Below are 14,873 nucleotides of genomic sequence, written 5' to 3' on the forward strand. Positions count from 1 at the left end.
ACACACACGCACTCACACACATGCACACACACACACACCATACACACACCATACACACACTCACACATACATGCACTCACACACACACATACACACACCACACACACTCTCACAAACACACACACATACTCACACACATGCTCACACACACACGCTCACATGCACACACAGATACACACAGACAGTTTTGATTTGCAACATGTGCTGAAGGGATACTAAATTGGTTTACTTCTAGCTGAAAGTGGCTTACTGCAAAGAGCTGACAGAGAGAGTGGGAGTATTTAGCTGATGGTTTCCCTTCTGATCTAAGCTTGCCTCTCTCTCTCTCTGTCTGTCTTACTTCCAGCCCAAGTAGTTCAGCCAAGTGACAGAAAATCACACAGTTATTAATCGACATACCAACCAGCTTCACTTATACACAATCCCCTTGCTTCCAGTTCGTCTGCACATCACTGGGATCTGCAGCTGCACAAACAGTGGTCGCGGCAGACGTCAAATTCCTTGCTTTCAAGACATGCAGCCGTCCTTGCAAATCCATCGGTCTGAAAATAATTCTTTCCCATTTCAGACTATAGCCAAATAAAAGTACACAGTCTGTCCAGTGGTTAGCAGGAGCGGTCAGAGAACCCCAACCTACTCTAATCCCTTTTCAATGATAAAGTTTGGCTCAACATGGAACTGACCCCAGTGTCCACCTTTCCTTCACTGACACCAGAACCTATACCTCCCCAACCTCAACACAGTCCGACCTGACCCCACCAATCACTGTCCCCAGAGATGCCAAACTCCTCACCCTTGGATTGAGTCCACCTCGTGTCGGCTATGGACAATATAACCCCCTCAGTCCCAAAACAGATCCCAAGACACCCTTGAGCCTCCTACCTATCCAAAGGCCTCACCTTACCTTGCCACCCTACACTATACCCACCTGGCACCATACCTTGACACTATACACTATACCCACCTGACACCGTACCTTCACACCCTACACTATACCCACCTAGCACCATACCTTAAAACCCTACACTATACCCACCTGGTACCATACCTTGAACCATACACTATACCCACCTGGCACCATACCTTGACACCCTACTCTATACCCACCTGATACCATACCTTGACACCATACACCATACCCACCTGGCACCATACCTTCCACACTCAGTTGCTGAAGCAGTCTCTTTCGGACCCTTCAACTCGACACTAAAACAGCTACTGCTGCACTGAGGGGTATGGTTTCAGTGCCAATCCATTCCTGTGCCCCAGGTTCCTGAACTGAACTGTGTTGCTTCAGATGGTAAAGCTACTGCCAAAGTAAGTGGGTCAGACTCACAACCGATATTCTGACCCAGGTTGGAAGATTCAAGCTTTTGGGGCTGGAATTAAAATCACGACCTTTGTCAAAGCGACGCCGCTGGCCTGCAGTTCCTACTTAGTGCCTTGTCAGGTCGGATGTACAGCACAGAAATCAGGCCACTCAGCCCATCTAGTCTCTGCTGGTGTTGATGCGCCACTCCATCTTCCTCTGAACTCTCCCCATGTAAAAATACCAGCATAACACTCTATTCTCTTTACCCGAGTGAGTTTGTGCAACTTCTCCTTGATCATTTACTTCAACCACTTCCTCAGGCAGCGACTTGCTCCCTCTTCCCACTCATTGGGTAATCGTCTGAATTCCTGATTGCATTTCTTGTTGACCTTACCATAATGATGATCTCCAGTTACTCTCTCAACTGCAAAACGAACCATTCTCTCCATATCTGCAAATCATCTCGGACATAAGCCCGTCATCAGGAATATGGGCTTGTGCCCAAAATGTTGACCTTCCTGGTCCTCGGATGATGCCTGGCCGGCTGTGCTTTTCCAGCACCACCCTTGTCGACTCCAGTGGAAGCAGGCCCAGTCCGTTCAATATTTCCTCATAAAGACAACCATTCATTCCAGGTATCAATCAGCTAAACCTCCTCTAACAGCTTTACATCCTCCCTTAAATAGGGAGAGCAAAGCTGCACATAGTGTGGTCTCCCCACTGTCCTGGATAACTGCAGCACAGCACCCTTACTGTAATGTTTGATTCCCTCATAATAAAGGTGTAGTCTTCCACTAACCTTCTTGGTTGCATGTTGTACCTATGTACTAACTTATCAAGACTCACGCAGCAGAACACCTACCCCCGTCTGCAAATCAGAACTCCACAGTCATTCTCTGTATAAACAATCCTCTCTTTTTTTTTTAAATTCTTCCTGCCAATGTGAACTATTTCACATTTTTTTCACACTATTCTCTGCCAGAGTTTCACCCACTCAATCAACCTGCCTGCAATCTCCTTATATTGTCTTCACACTGTGCTTTCCTCCAACTCTTGACGGTGCCTGTGAATCTGCTCTCTTAGTTATCAATGCAACTTGTAAACAATCAGCCTTTTTCCTACTTTCATGTCTGCTGTCATCCTAGTAAGTCTCTCTTCCATTTACGCCACTGCACCAATATCCTTTTCACAGTGAGACGACCAGAACTTTGTTCAATACACTGTAAGTATTGTCGAACCAAGCTTTGATACGGGTTTCACATTAACTTCTCTGTTTCTCAAATCTATTCCTCTAGAGATAAAGCCTAGTGTTATTTTTCTGGCTTTGCTAATCTACAACACATTTAGCGATGGGTATATTTATATGTTCAGAGCCCTCTGTTCTCCAAAACCACCTCGAGTCTGACCATCCAAGTGATATGTGCTCTCCTTTCTCTTCCTAGCATTAGATACCACCTCTCGGTTCTCTGTGTTAAAACTTTGCCAATCATTTGCTTATCCTGCAGGTTTATTAATGCCTCCTTATCATTTGTTGGTGTCTGCCTCTGCATTAACCATCCCTCGAAATTGTGGGAAATTGGCACTTTGGCCTGTTGCGACCGGTGAATACAAGGTGTCTGTGGTCATGACTCCACAACGCATTATTTTAATTTAAACTTCTGGAAATTTGGGTTGTGGTTTGATTTTTGTTATGGTGCCACCTAATGGCTGTCAATTTTAATTTGGTTCAACTCGCTCTTTTATTTAATTAAAATAGAAAAGTTGTGAATTTCATTCAAGAGTTGAAATGGTTAATGTGAATCATGATGAGCAGCGAACCCAGCGCCAACCCTTATGGAATATTATGTTCCTAATTATCTCTACAAGTGATTCCTGGTCATTATAATACAGGCTCCTTCCAAATTCTTTCAAGTGTCTTCATTCTTCCATCCATGTTGCATTGACGTAGTAACAGGGATCTTAATATGCAGATAGCTCTGGGAAGATTTGAGTCATAGGACTGAGGAGTTTATTAAATGGTTCCATGCTCCTGGCCTGACTGCTGACACACAGGAAGGGATCAAATACTTGCATACACTCCTCTTCCAGTTTAGTGCTCCCAAGAACAGTGTGAAGTGACCCTTCCTCTGTTTACAGGGACTGACAATCGCACATCCAAGTATCCGTGACACCTCCCTCCAAACCCTCCCACACTCACACACACACATGCTCACATTCATACGGATGCACACACACTCACTCTCACACTCTCTCACCCTCACATTGGCACACACACACTCACACACAATCATTCTCACACTAACTGTGACACTCACACTGTCACACACACTCATATTCATACACATACACATACACAGCCAAACACTCATTCTCATATTCTCACACTCACACACACTGACATTCATCCATGCACATACCTACTCACTCACACAGGCACAAACACACACACACACACTCTCACACTTGCTCTCCAATCAAGGGTAACCACTCAGGGCACAAGTCTAATCAAAATGCTTGAGTTTCGAGCAATGCCCAGAGGAATTGGCTTTCAACTGATGAGAGAATGAAGGTATGTGACAGGGAGGTCAGGCTAGATACATCTGGTGGAGTCTTTTGAATAAATGGCCAGGGAAAAGCTGTGGATGTTATTGAGATATACTTCCAGAAAGCATTTGTTAACGTACCTCATAAGAGACGTTTTGGCTAAATTTGAAGCCATAGAACCGAAAGACAACTCATTAATATGCTTGAGAAGTGGTCTCAGCCACTGGCCTCACACAGTAAGGATAATGGAGGAGGAACACACATTGCCAGTCTCCCTCAGGAAACTCAACAATTTACACATACTCAACGCTCACTAATCTAAATTTGCCGATGATATACAGATGGGCGACACTGTAAGAGTTGCAAATGGAAATGTTCATTGACAAAGAGTTTATTTTTGGATTAAGCCAACAGGTGAAATTGTGGTCAGTCCCCCACCTCCAACTCACCAACAACCCCCACCCCCCCAAACCAGGTTCGAAGATGTGGAAGGGGATAGAGGCCTATTTACTCTGACCCAAGTCAAGATTTTATGGGCTTAAAAATGTATTGCTGGAAAAGCGCAGCAGGTCAGGCAGCATCCAAGGAGAAGGAGAATCAACGTTTCGGGCATAAGCCCTTCTTCAGGATTTTATGGGGTCAATGAGAGTGTGAGTCTACTCCCCTCCATGGACTTGGACCAATGGAGCTACACAGAATATTCACCAAACGGGTACACTCAATAATGTAAAGGGCAGATGGTTTGCTGATGGTTTCATGTGGGAGGAGCAGATTATACCGAATGGCTTCCTTCAGAAAAAGATATCCCTGGGGCAGACAATCCCCTGGGGAGTTGCGATATGTTCCAGGTCCCCCATCTCGTGAAGCACATTCACTCTCAACAGAGCCAAGCGGGGAACTGTCTGAACTCCAAGGGGGAAAGTACGGTGGCGAGATAACACAAAATAGGATTACATTCCCTGGAGCTTAAAGAAGTTTGTGGGTGATTTCAACAAAGTTTGCAAGATATTAAGGAGAACAATAGGTTCTGTATATCTGGGAGAAAGTGAGGACTGCAGATGCTGGAGATCAGAGGCAAGTCTGTGGTGCTGCAAAAGCACAGCAGGTCAGGCAGCATCCGAGGAGGCATAAGCATGGCCTGAAATGTCGATTCTCCTACTCCTCGGATGCTGCCTGACCTGCTGTGCTTTTCCAGCACCACACTCTCTGTTCTGTATATCTACCTTAATTTGTTTGTCTGGGGAACCAGATTTTTTGGGAGTAATATTAAGGAGCATTTCGCCTGGTAGAAATTTCAAATTCACTTCCACAAACAACAATGGGTCAGTTGCTTATTTTAAGTTTTTGCCATCAAAATGTTCTGCCTCTCAGAAGTTAAGAGAAATGGGATGAGCAGATAAATGGAGTTAGATCAGAGATTAGCTGTGATCTTATTGAATGTTGGAATAGGGCTGAGGGGCTGAATGGCCTCCTCCCTTTTTAAGGTCCCAGAGTTCCTAGAATCCTCTGTGGGATGTGCCCTCCCATTGAGAGCACATAACCCTCTTCCTCCTCCCAGTCCCCCAGGTTTGTCCTATTTGGTGTGACCTCTTTTCATTCTCTCAGACATGGTTCACCAGGACATTGTCTCCAGATCCTGCACTCCAGCCCTAAGTGGGAGCAACTTGCTTCGGATATCTCCTTTTTAATGAGCAGGGAAAGAACGTTGTCACCAACTCGGCCCTTTCATGTAGGTCATTGATACTTCAGGCTCCAACATTGGGTCCATAGCGTTGGCATCACAAGTGCACATCTAAACACTACTTCAATGTGATGGGATTGTCTGCCTCTCCCACCCTTACAAGCAGTGAGTTCCAGATTCCCACCACCTCCTGGGTGAAAACAGTTTTCCTCACCTCTGCTCTAAGCCTCCTGCCCCTTCCCTTCAATCTATGCCCCTGTTCATTAACCCCTCCAACAAGGGGAAAGGTTTCTTCTTGTCCGCCCTATCTCTGTGCCTGATAATCGGATACACCTCAATCACTTCCCCTCACGATCTCCTCTGCCCGAAGGTGCATAGTTGCTGAGTTGTCGTTTCCTCTCACGGATGCCCATGCTGACGGCGACCGGTGGGACAACGTGCACATAAAACATCTTCCTCAAGATGATGGCCTTCTTCCTCCCAGTCGAAGATTGGATTCCGGACTTGAGCTTTTTTGCGGTTTTCTAACGAGAAAACGGATGTTGCAGATTGCAATTCAACCAGCTGCCCAATTAGAGCAATCAGAGATGTCAAGACTGCGTCCATATATCCCGACAGTCAAGAAGGGATTAACACAAGCAAACAAAAGCCTGGGGTGCCTTTATGCCTTTATTTGTCTCGAAGCATTACAGCAGATTTAGGCCACAATGAAGGGAGTCTATTATTTGAAATCAACGCTCCATGGTGTCCAATGGATTTGATGGCATGGGTCAGCCTTAGTTTGAGAAATGAACATTTTAGGGACCTTGAATTCATTCACCTTTACTGATCCTCACTGTATAAAACTGGAGAGGGAAGTCGTGTGGGCCAGATTCTGTCATCCTCCCTGACTCCAGGCAAATAATGGACAGGATTCAGTGGTTGTCGCTGGGTGGTCAGAGAATCAACAGGGTAGAAGTGGGTACTGCAGATGCTGGAGATTAGAGTCAAGATTAGAGTGGGGCTGGAAACGCACAGCAGGTCGGGCTGCTCCTCGGATGCTGCCTGACCTGCTGTGCTTTTCCAGCACCACTCTAATCTTGACTCTGGTCATGAAATCAGCTACATATCCTGTTCTGTCACTGCTGTCGGTTTACAAAGTACTAGTTCCCTGTGTTCACATCAAGGTGAACTGCCAATGGGAACTAGTGGCTAATACCTGTGATGACATATTGGGAAGTCTACACTGAATATTTTACAATAAAATTGCTTGTCTCTTGGCATCGGAGGGCCCTGATTAACAGCTTCACAGAGGAATGGTACTCTTTATTGGGAACCAATGTGTAGGCTCATTGAAGTTGAGTAAGTCTGGACTAAACAGTCAAAACTTTGTAAAATTTGAGCTAATTCTGTTACCAGATATTAACTGTAGTAATTGAACTGCATGAAAAGCTTCAGTACACAATTCCATAACTTCCAAAGGCAGACCAAGTACAATTAGCAACGTCTGGGATTGGTTGAGTCTACATCTCCGTGCTCAATGTATCTGTGGTGAAAGCTGGATTTTTAATCCCCTTCTCAAACTCAATCTCCTCAGAAACCACTGCAGGTACATCTTTGGTCTTTTGAAATTCATCGTCCTCGGCGTCACCTGATTTTCTGCTATTGAGGAATAAACAACGATATTTCACTTTATTTCAGAATGCACAATTATTACACAGTAAACACCGACACATACCCATGGCCACAATTTCAATTCAACACGTCATCAGCAGTCTATTATCCTACAATCCCAGTTTTCCCATAATTCTCACTGATCCCAATAATCTTCACTGATCCTCACAATCATCTCTGATTCTCAGAATCTCCACAAATGCCCATAATCCACAATGATCCCACAATCCCCCATGGATCCCATAATCCAAATTGATTCTCAGGCTCCCCACTGATCTTAAAAATCCCCATTAATCCCCAATTTTCTCATAATCCTCAGCAATTCCCAAAATCCTCAGTGATCCCCATAATCCCCATTGATTCTCAGAGTCCCCAGTGATCTAAAAATTCCCAATAATTCCCAGCTTCCCCATTGATCCTCATAATTCCCAAACACTCCCACAACTGCCAGTGACCCCCATGATTAGAGTGGTGCTGGAAAAGCACAGCGTGTCGGGCAGCATCCGTGGAGCAGGAAAATCAGTGAGCCCCATCCTACCCACTGATCCCCATAATCCACCCTGATCCCTGCAATCCTCACTGATCCTCGCAATCCACAATGAGCTCCAGAGTCCACACCGATTCCTGAAATCTCCACTGGTTTCCCTAATCCGCAATGATCCCCAGAGTCTACACGGAGCCCCTGGAGACCTCACTGTCACCCATTTCGTTTGCTGATTCTCACAATCCTCATTAAACCCCCCTCCCCCCCCCCCCCCAATGATTCCCCCAAGCTGTCCCCCTAAAGCCCTCAGCAATCTCTGCACCCATTTGTGCCAGCCCACAGCATCTCTGCACTTACTGTCTTCTTGCCCGAATGCCACCGATGATCAGGATGGTTAATCCAATGCAAACCAGGCCAATGATAACGCCAAAGATGATCAGCCACACTGCCACAGTGGCCTCCTTTTGCGGTGCCAGCGTTGGCGGAATGCCAATAAACTCAAGTGTCTTATCATTTAACAGAAAAGCACTGTTAAACCGCTCCCTGTTCTTCCTGTGACAGGGCACAACATAAGACAGGAGTGGTGTTAGTGACTCTCAAACAGCGTGTTCGAAATTACTCCTCATGATGATTAATTATTCGGAATACGGGATACCGCCAATCCTTCAATAAAGGGATCTAGCCCATTACATTCTGTGACAGGATACAGAGATCTTTTAGCAATGCTTAGATCTTCCAGCCGCTGTCTTACCACAAGCCTTCAACCTCCTAGTTTAGAGACATCAATTTGAAAGGGGATGAGAATTTGATGTGAACATTTTGAACGTTTGTACATTATTAATATCTAGGGTAAGTTTTGATTATTAAACTCAGACCTAGTACATTTTCATTCGGAACTTGTTCCCTTTTACCAAGTTTCCATATCTCCAATGAAAGGCAATTCAACCGCTGCACCCGGCCTAGGCATCAACGGTGTTAACATCACTGAATTCCCCCACTATCCATACCCTGGAAGTTACTGTTGATTAGACATTTAACTGCGCTCACCACACAAATGCAGTGGCGACAAGAGCAGGTCAGACACTAGGAATACTGCAGTGAGTAACTCACTTCCTGACTCCCCAAAGCGTATTCACCATCCACAAGGCACAAGGCAGGAATGCGATGGAATACTCCCCACTTGCCTGGATGGGTACAGCTCCAACAACACTCAAGAAACTTGACCACATCTAGGACTAAGCAACCCACTTGAATGGCACCACACCCACAAGCATCCACTCCCTGCACGCCACCGACACTCAGGAGCAGCAGTGTGTACTATCTACAATTCACTGCAGCAATTTGCCCAGGCTCCTTCGACACCAGCTTTCAAACCCATGACCAGTTCAGGATGAGGCCAGCAGATTCATGGGCACACCACCACCTGGAAGTTCCCCTCCAAGGCACTCACTATTCTGACGTGAAAATATATTGTCGCTCCTTCACTGTCACTGGGTCAAAATCCTAGATACCCTTCGAAGGGCATTGCAGGTGGTCATTCACTCCAAGGACCTCAGGGGTTCAGATAGTGACTCTCCATCACCTTCTCAAGGGTTATCAGGACAACTCCAAGCATACTGATGTAAAGGGGAAACTTTTTATTTACTATGTGAGTAGACAACACTGATTGGTTGGCATATAGCCTTTAATTGGTAGAGGTTTTGCGATGGAGAATGCACCAGTTAGATGATGAGTGACAATTAACTTTCAAATTTAAACCAGACTGGTTGACTCAGATTGGTCAAGGCATTCAGAAATGAACAACAGATTGGCTGTCACCTACTTTGTTTTGTTTCGACAGAAGTAATTTGCATAATGGCCTTACTGTCTACAAGAAACGGAAGTCTGTCTATTAATATATGCGTTTTCCAATATATACAAGTGCACCAGACTGCAAGCCTGACTATCTTAAACTGATTGTCAACATAATTCTTAGCATACACAGGATTGTTCACCAAATGTTGTCCAACCAGGCTTCGCATTGAATATTGAACACCATGTTTGGTGCTTTGCTAACCTAGTCTGCTTTGTACTTTCCTTTGTTCACAAATCGCAAAATGTTGTCTTCAAACCCCAAAAGGATGTTCTGATATCACACAAATGTGTGATGCGGTTAATGAATTTCAGTGCCGGTGTAATGGCAGGAATGTCAGCTATGCATCCCAAAGGCGAGTAGATCATGTCAAATAGCACAACACTTTGCTGTTCATGACAAGAACATACCCAAGTGGCTTGTGCTTGCAAAACTCAAAACATGGTGTCTAACATTCAATGTGATTCCATGATTGGACATCATTTGTTAAACAACCAAAGTCTGCTAAGAATTACAATTATAATAACTTTAGGATTCTCTGTGAAGCTTACATTGGGGTGCTCCTGTATGTACCAGAAGCTAAATATATGATATATAAGGCCCTGTGCTTTACAAATTGAAAAAGCATGTGCACACACTGCACTTGTTTCAACTTGACAATGTAGGTGACAGCCATTGTAGGGCTCATTCCACAGAGTAATTCCATCTTCAATCAGAGTCAACTTGCCCGGTTCACGTTTTAGTACAGTTTGGCAGTGAACTGTTAGTCATCAGCTATCTGGTGTATTCTCCATGACAGCAACCTGACCAATCAGAGTCTAATTCCCAATCAATGAGCACAGTTGCATAAATTTGGCCATGAATGTTGGTTTTCCCCTTTATTGATATTCTTGTGAATTGTCTGAATGAGTTTAAGATGAGAAACTTCTACCTGAGGTGCCTTTTTAAAACAATATTCAATCTCTGTACTGGTAACTGAGTAAATACTACATTGTTAGCCACTTCAATGCCAAAGCGTTTTCGGTGATACCTGATAGCTTGTGACACCTCTGCCTTTGGAATAATTTCAGAGAGGTTCTTTGGATTCACAACAATGAAATAAAAGGAGATCCTTTCTGTTTCATCGAATATATAAACATTTTCCATCCTGTGCAGAAGATAATAATAATTATTATTATAAAGGCAACACAATGGGGGACACTTCTAGGTAATGAGCAGGTACATTTGAGAGACCTATGCGCAAAGTGGGTCCAAACTGCGCTATTGGATGCGGTGTCAAATCCGGGCCCCATTCCCGAAGATCTTCAAACCCCTGTTCACCTATTCAGGAAATATTGCTGAACAAAGAGACCTTGGAGTGCAGGTTCATAGCTTCTTAAAAGTGGAGTTGCACATAGATAGGATAGTGAAGAAGGTGTTTGGTACGCTTTCCTTTGTTGGTCAGAGTGTTGAGTACAGGAGTTGGGAGGTCATGTTGCGGCTGTACAGGACGTTGGTTAGGTTTCCCTGGGGTTGGGGAGTCCAGAACTAGAGGCCATAGGTTTAGGGTGAGAGGGGAAAGATATAAAAGAGACCTAAGGGGCAACTTTTTCACACAGAGGGTGGTACGTGTATGGAATGAGCTGCCAGAGGAAGTGGTGGAGGCTGGTATAATTACGACATTTAAGAGGCATTTGGATGGGTATATGAGGGATTGGAGGGATATGGGCCGGGTGCTGGCAGGTGGGACTAGATTGGGTTGGGATATCTGGTTGGCATGGACGGGTTGGACCGAAGGGTCTGTTTCCATGCTGTACATCTCTATGACTCTATGAGTGACCAAATCTCCTGAAGAGAAGCCCCCTAGTGCCCCCAGTCCCAGCAGAACCTGTGTTATGCACTTGCCAGTGTTGGACTGGGGTAGAATAAGTCAGAAGTTACACAACACCAGGTTACAGTCCAGCAGGGCTCCACCTGGCGTAGGGGCAGCGCTCCTAAAGCTTGTGATTTTTCAAATAGACCTGTTGGACTGTAACCTGGTGCCATGAGACTTCTGACATTCCCGATGAAGGGCTCATGCCCGTAACGTCGACTCTGCTGCTCCTCGGATGCTGCCTGACCTGCTGTGCTTTTTCAACACCCCATTCTCGACACTGACTTCTGATTTTGTCCTGGCATCACATTTACCCCAGCTCAGGGATATCGGGCAGTGGGCTGAGTGCCAGTGTGTCGGAGTTGGCACAGCACAAGTAGACACCAGGCTCGGTGGGGGGTGGCTGGGGGTGGGGGCAAGTTGGGGCAGAGGGATCCTGTTGCCCTGTTCTGCAGTCGATAGGAAAGCTGACGGGGAGAATATGTGGGGAAATCCTGGAGGGCCCAATACAGCCTGTTAACCAACGCGCAACACAATAGCTCCGAGCCAGAGCGGCTACAGAGCGGCGTGGACAGAGCTGCCAGCTTGCTCCGGGGATGGTGGGAATGCCCTCCCAATTGCCATTGAGCCTCAACTGCTACCCCTCCCCCAACCTCCCAAAACAGAGGAACAGGGCATCAGAGGGCCCGGTTTCCGTGGTAGGCACAGTGTTTACAGTGTAGGTCCAGGAGCAGGCCATTCAGCCCCTGCAGCCTGCTGTCCCCCTTTTGGCAAGACTGCGGCCTCATCTCTATCTTTCCGCGGAGCCCAGATTCCACAATCTCAACCTTACAAACGTTCACTAAGCCTGACTTTCTTGGCTTAAAAGACTGAGAGAAAAAACATTTCTGCTTCTCTCCATCCCCCCACACCTCATCACTAGACGGGCATTGAAGAGAGCTGCGCTTATTCATAATGTCCATTACTGTTGCAGAGTCTCAGAGTTTAACAGCACTGAAAGAGGCTCTTCAGCCCATAACGTCCATACTATTCACAACTAGTCACAACTATTCCAATCCCATTGACGTGACATTGCTTCTCGGTGAAGCTGAGACAGGGTACATCTTCCTTAAACCCTCACTTCCTCCTCGTTTCCCAATGATTCCCACTTACTTCCATATTTATTTGTTTCCTTCGGTTGCTCCCCCAGCCCCCACCAGTTTGTTTACCACTGTAACGATGTCGATGGTGCACCGAGTACCGTGGGGGCGTGGGGGGAGGGGTGCTTGGGAGAGAGAAATAGATTCACTCACTCGAAGCTGATGAGCTGATTTCTCGACTCCTCCCAGTACTTCCTCATGGAAAAGGCGACGGTTGATCGGAAAAAGTACTTCTCGCTCACATCCCAGGGGTACTGAGGTCAAACAAGAAGCCTTTGTGTTAATATTCACCCAGAGCGGAGGATGCAGCTCTTTATCCCTTGGTCTAAGCTCAGCACATATCGTCCAATATCACAAATGCTTTGGGGGAACACTTTACAGAAATAAGCTGCCATTGATTAGTTTTCTTACTTTTCATGGCCCAGAGCCTGAATTTAACGACCAAATATTAGTGACTGTGCAATGAGGCAACTGTAAAGACATAAATCTGACTCGTCCAAACTATGAAAGCTAAACATTTCACTCAGCGATAATGTTAGCGTTGTTTCTGTTCCCATTGGTAACAGCACCAATTCGAGTGTTCACATTGGCGATACGACTGCAGCAGTTGGGAATCTGTATCACTAGGTGCCTCAGTGACTAGGCCATTTGTATTTGCCTCATGGTCGTGGGTTCAAATCGCACTCCAAATATGGCAGCATATCACCCCACTCTGGTACTCCCTGTGCAGCACTGAGGGAGACCTGCACTGTCGGAGATGCAAGGTGTTAAAATGCCTGCCTTCTCAGGTGATGGTGAAAGTGGTTCTGTTTTGAACAAGAGTAGCTAACTTTGTCCCGCATTTACCAGGCCAATGTTTACCCCTCGACCAAAGTCAGATCGCAGAATCCCTCCAGTGTGGAAGCAGGCCATTGAGTCCATCGAGTCCAAACCGCCCCTCTGAAGGGCATCCCACCCAGACCCATCCCCTTATCTATCCCTGTAGGAGCAGGCCCCTCCTCCATCCCTGTAGCTCCCACGGCTAGTCCGCCTAGCCTGCACATCCATGAACACTATGGCCAATCCACCTAGCCTGGACACCATTGGATTATGGGACGAGACCCACGCAGACACGGGGAGAACGTGCAAACTGCACACAGACAGTCATCCAAAAGGGGAATTGATCCCAGGTCCCTGGCGCTGTGAGGCAGCAGTGCTAACCACTGAGCCACCGTGCCGTCAATAAACAAAGGCGAGAGTTATACAATTAAAAGTAGGGCCTTGGGCAGTGCTGTAGAACAGACAGACCTAAGGGTTCAGGTACACAATTATTTGAAGTTTGCATTGCGTCCAGACAGGACGGTTAAGAAGGCGTCTAGCACACTTGCCGTCATTGCTCAGACCTTTTAGTATAGGGATTAGGACGTTATGTTGAGGTTGTACAGGATGGCAGTGAGGCCCTTCCTGGATGACTGTGTGCAGTTCTGGTTATGTTGTCCCAGGTAGGATATTGTTCAGCCGGAGAGGGTTCAGAAGAGATTTACCAGGATCTGGCCAGGAATGGAGGGTCTGAGTTATAAGGAGAGGCTGGATGTGCTGGGACCTTTTTTCACTGGACTCTGGGAGGTTGAGGGGTGACCTTATAGAGGCTTATAAAAGGGACACAGATAAGGTGATTGACAATGGGTTTTTTTCCCCTGGGGTAGGGGAGTTCAAGACCATTTTTAAGGTGAGAGGAGAAAGATTTAGAAAAGACATGAGGACGTTTTCTTTTACATAGAGTGGTTTTTGTGTGCAATGTGCGTCCACAGGGAAGTGGTGGATGTGGGAACAGTTACAATGTTTAAAAGATATTTGGATAAGTACGTGAATTGGAAAGGTTTGGAGGGATATGGACCAAGCGCAGGCAGGTGGGATTGGTTTGGTTTGGGATTATGGTCTGTTTCCGAGCTGTATGACCCCATGACATGTTGAACATACAGGGTAACACCTGGATCAAAATCATTCTGGCAGTGGGGTTTAATCCTTAGAAAATCATACCCTCCAGCCCCAGCACCAAACCCAATCTAATCTTTCCTGTTTGAAAAGACGGGTTTAAAATGATTTCCTTTCCTTACTTCTTGTTCTCCTGAATTCCCAATCACCCAATGCAAAAGCAAAAGCGAAAGCATTAATTTCCAGCAAGTGGCCTATCATTGGCTTAATACCTTATCGATTTTTCAGGCAATCCTAAAGTGAGGATATTAAAGACATGGCCATTACATGATAACACCATAGCAACCTGTGAGTCATATTATATAGCCTAATATATAAGGCCCTGCCCATCCAGTATTGTCAGAAGGACATACTTAGAGCATAGGACATAGAACAGTACAGC

The 14,873-nt window shown here is 45.9% G+C and overlaps 1 protein-coding gene across 1 annotated transcript; it reads right to left on the reverse strand.

The window, feature by feature from the left end:
- Positions 1-6,188: 6,188 nt before the first annotated feature.
- On the reverse strand, positions 6,189-13,890 carry LOC122555477 (angiotensin-converting enzyme 2-like). Its single transcript, XM_043701504.1, has 5 exons — positions 13,885-13,890; positions 12,671-12,771; positions 10,557-10,673; positions 8,032-8,226; positions 6,189-7,178 (listed from the first exon to the last, which is right to left on the reverse strand). Exons 1-5 carry the CDS (start codon positions 13,888-13,890, stop codon positions 7,040-7,042), a joined length of 558 nt encoding a protein of 185 aa, XP_043557439.1. The 3' UTR covers positions 6,189-7,039.
- Positions 13,891-14,873: the final 983 nt, after the last annotated feature.

The sequence above is a fragment of the Chiloscyllium plagiosum genome, chromosome 12 (genome assembly GCF_004010195.1).
Source record: "Chiloscyllium plagiosum isolate BGI_BamShark_2017 chromosome 12, ASM401019v2, whole genome shotgun sequence".
In the NCBI taxonomy this organism is placed as follows: Eukaryota; Metazoa; Chordata; class Chondrichthyes; order Orectolobiformes; family Hemiscylliidae; genus Chiloscyllium; species Chiloscyllium plagiosum.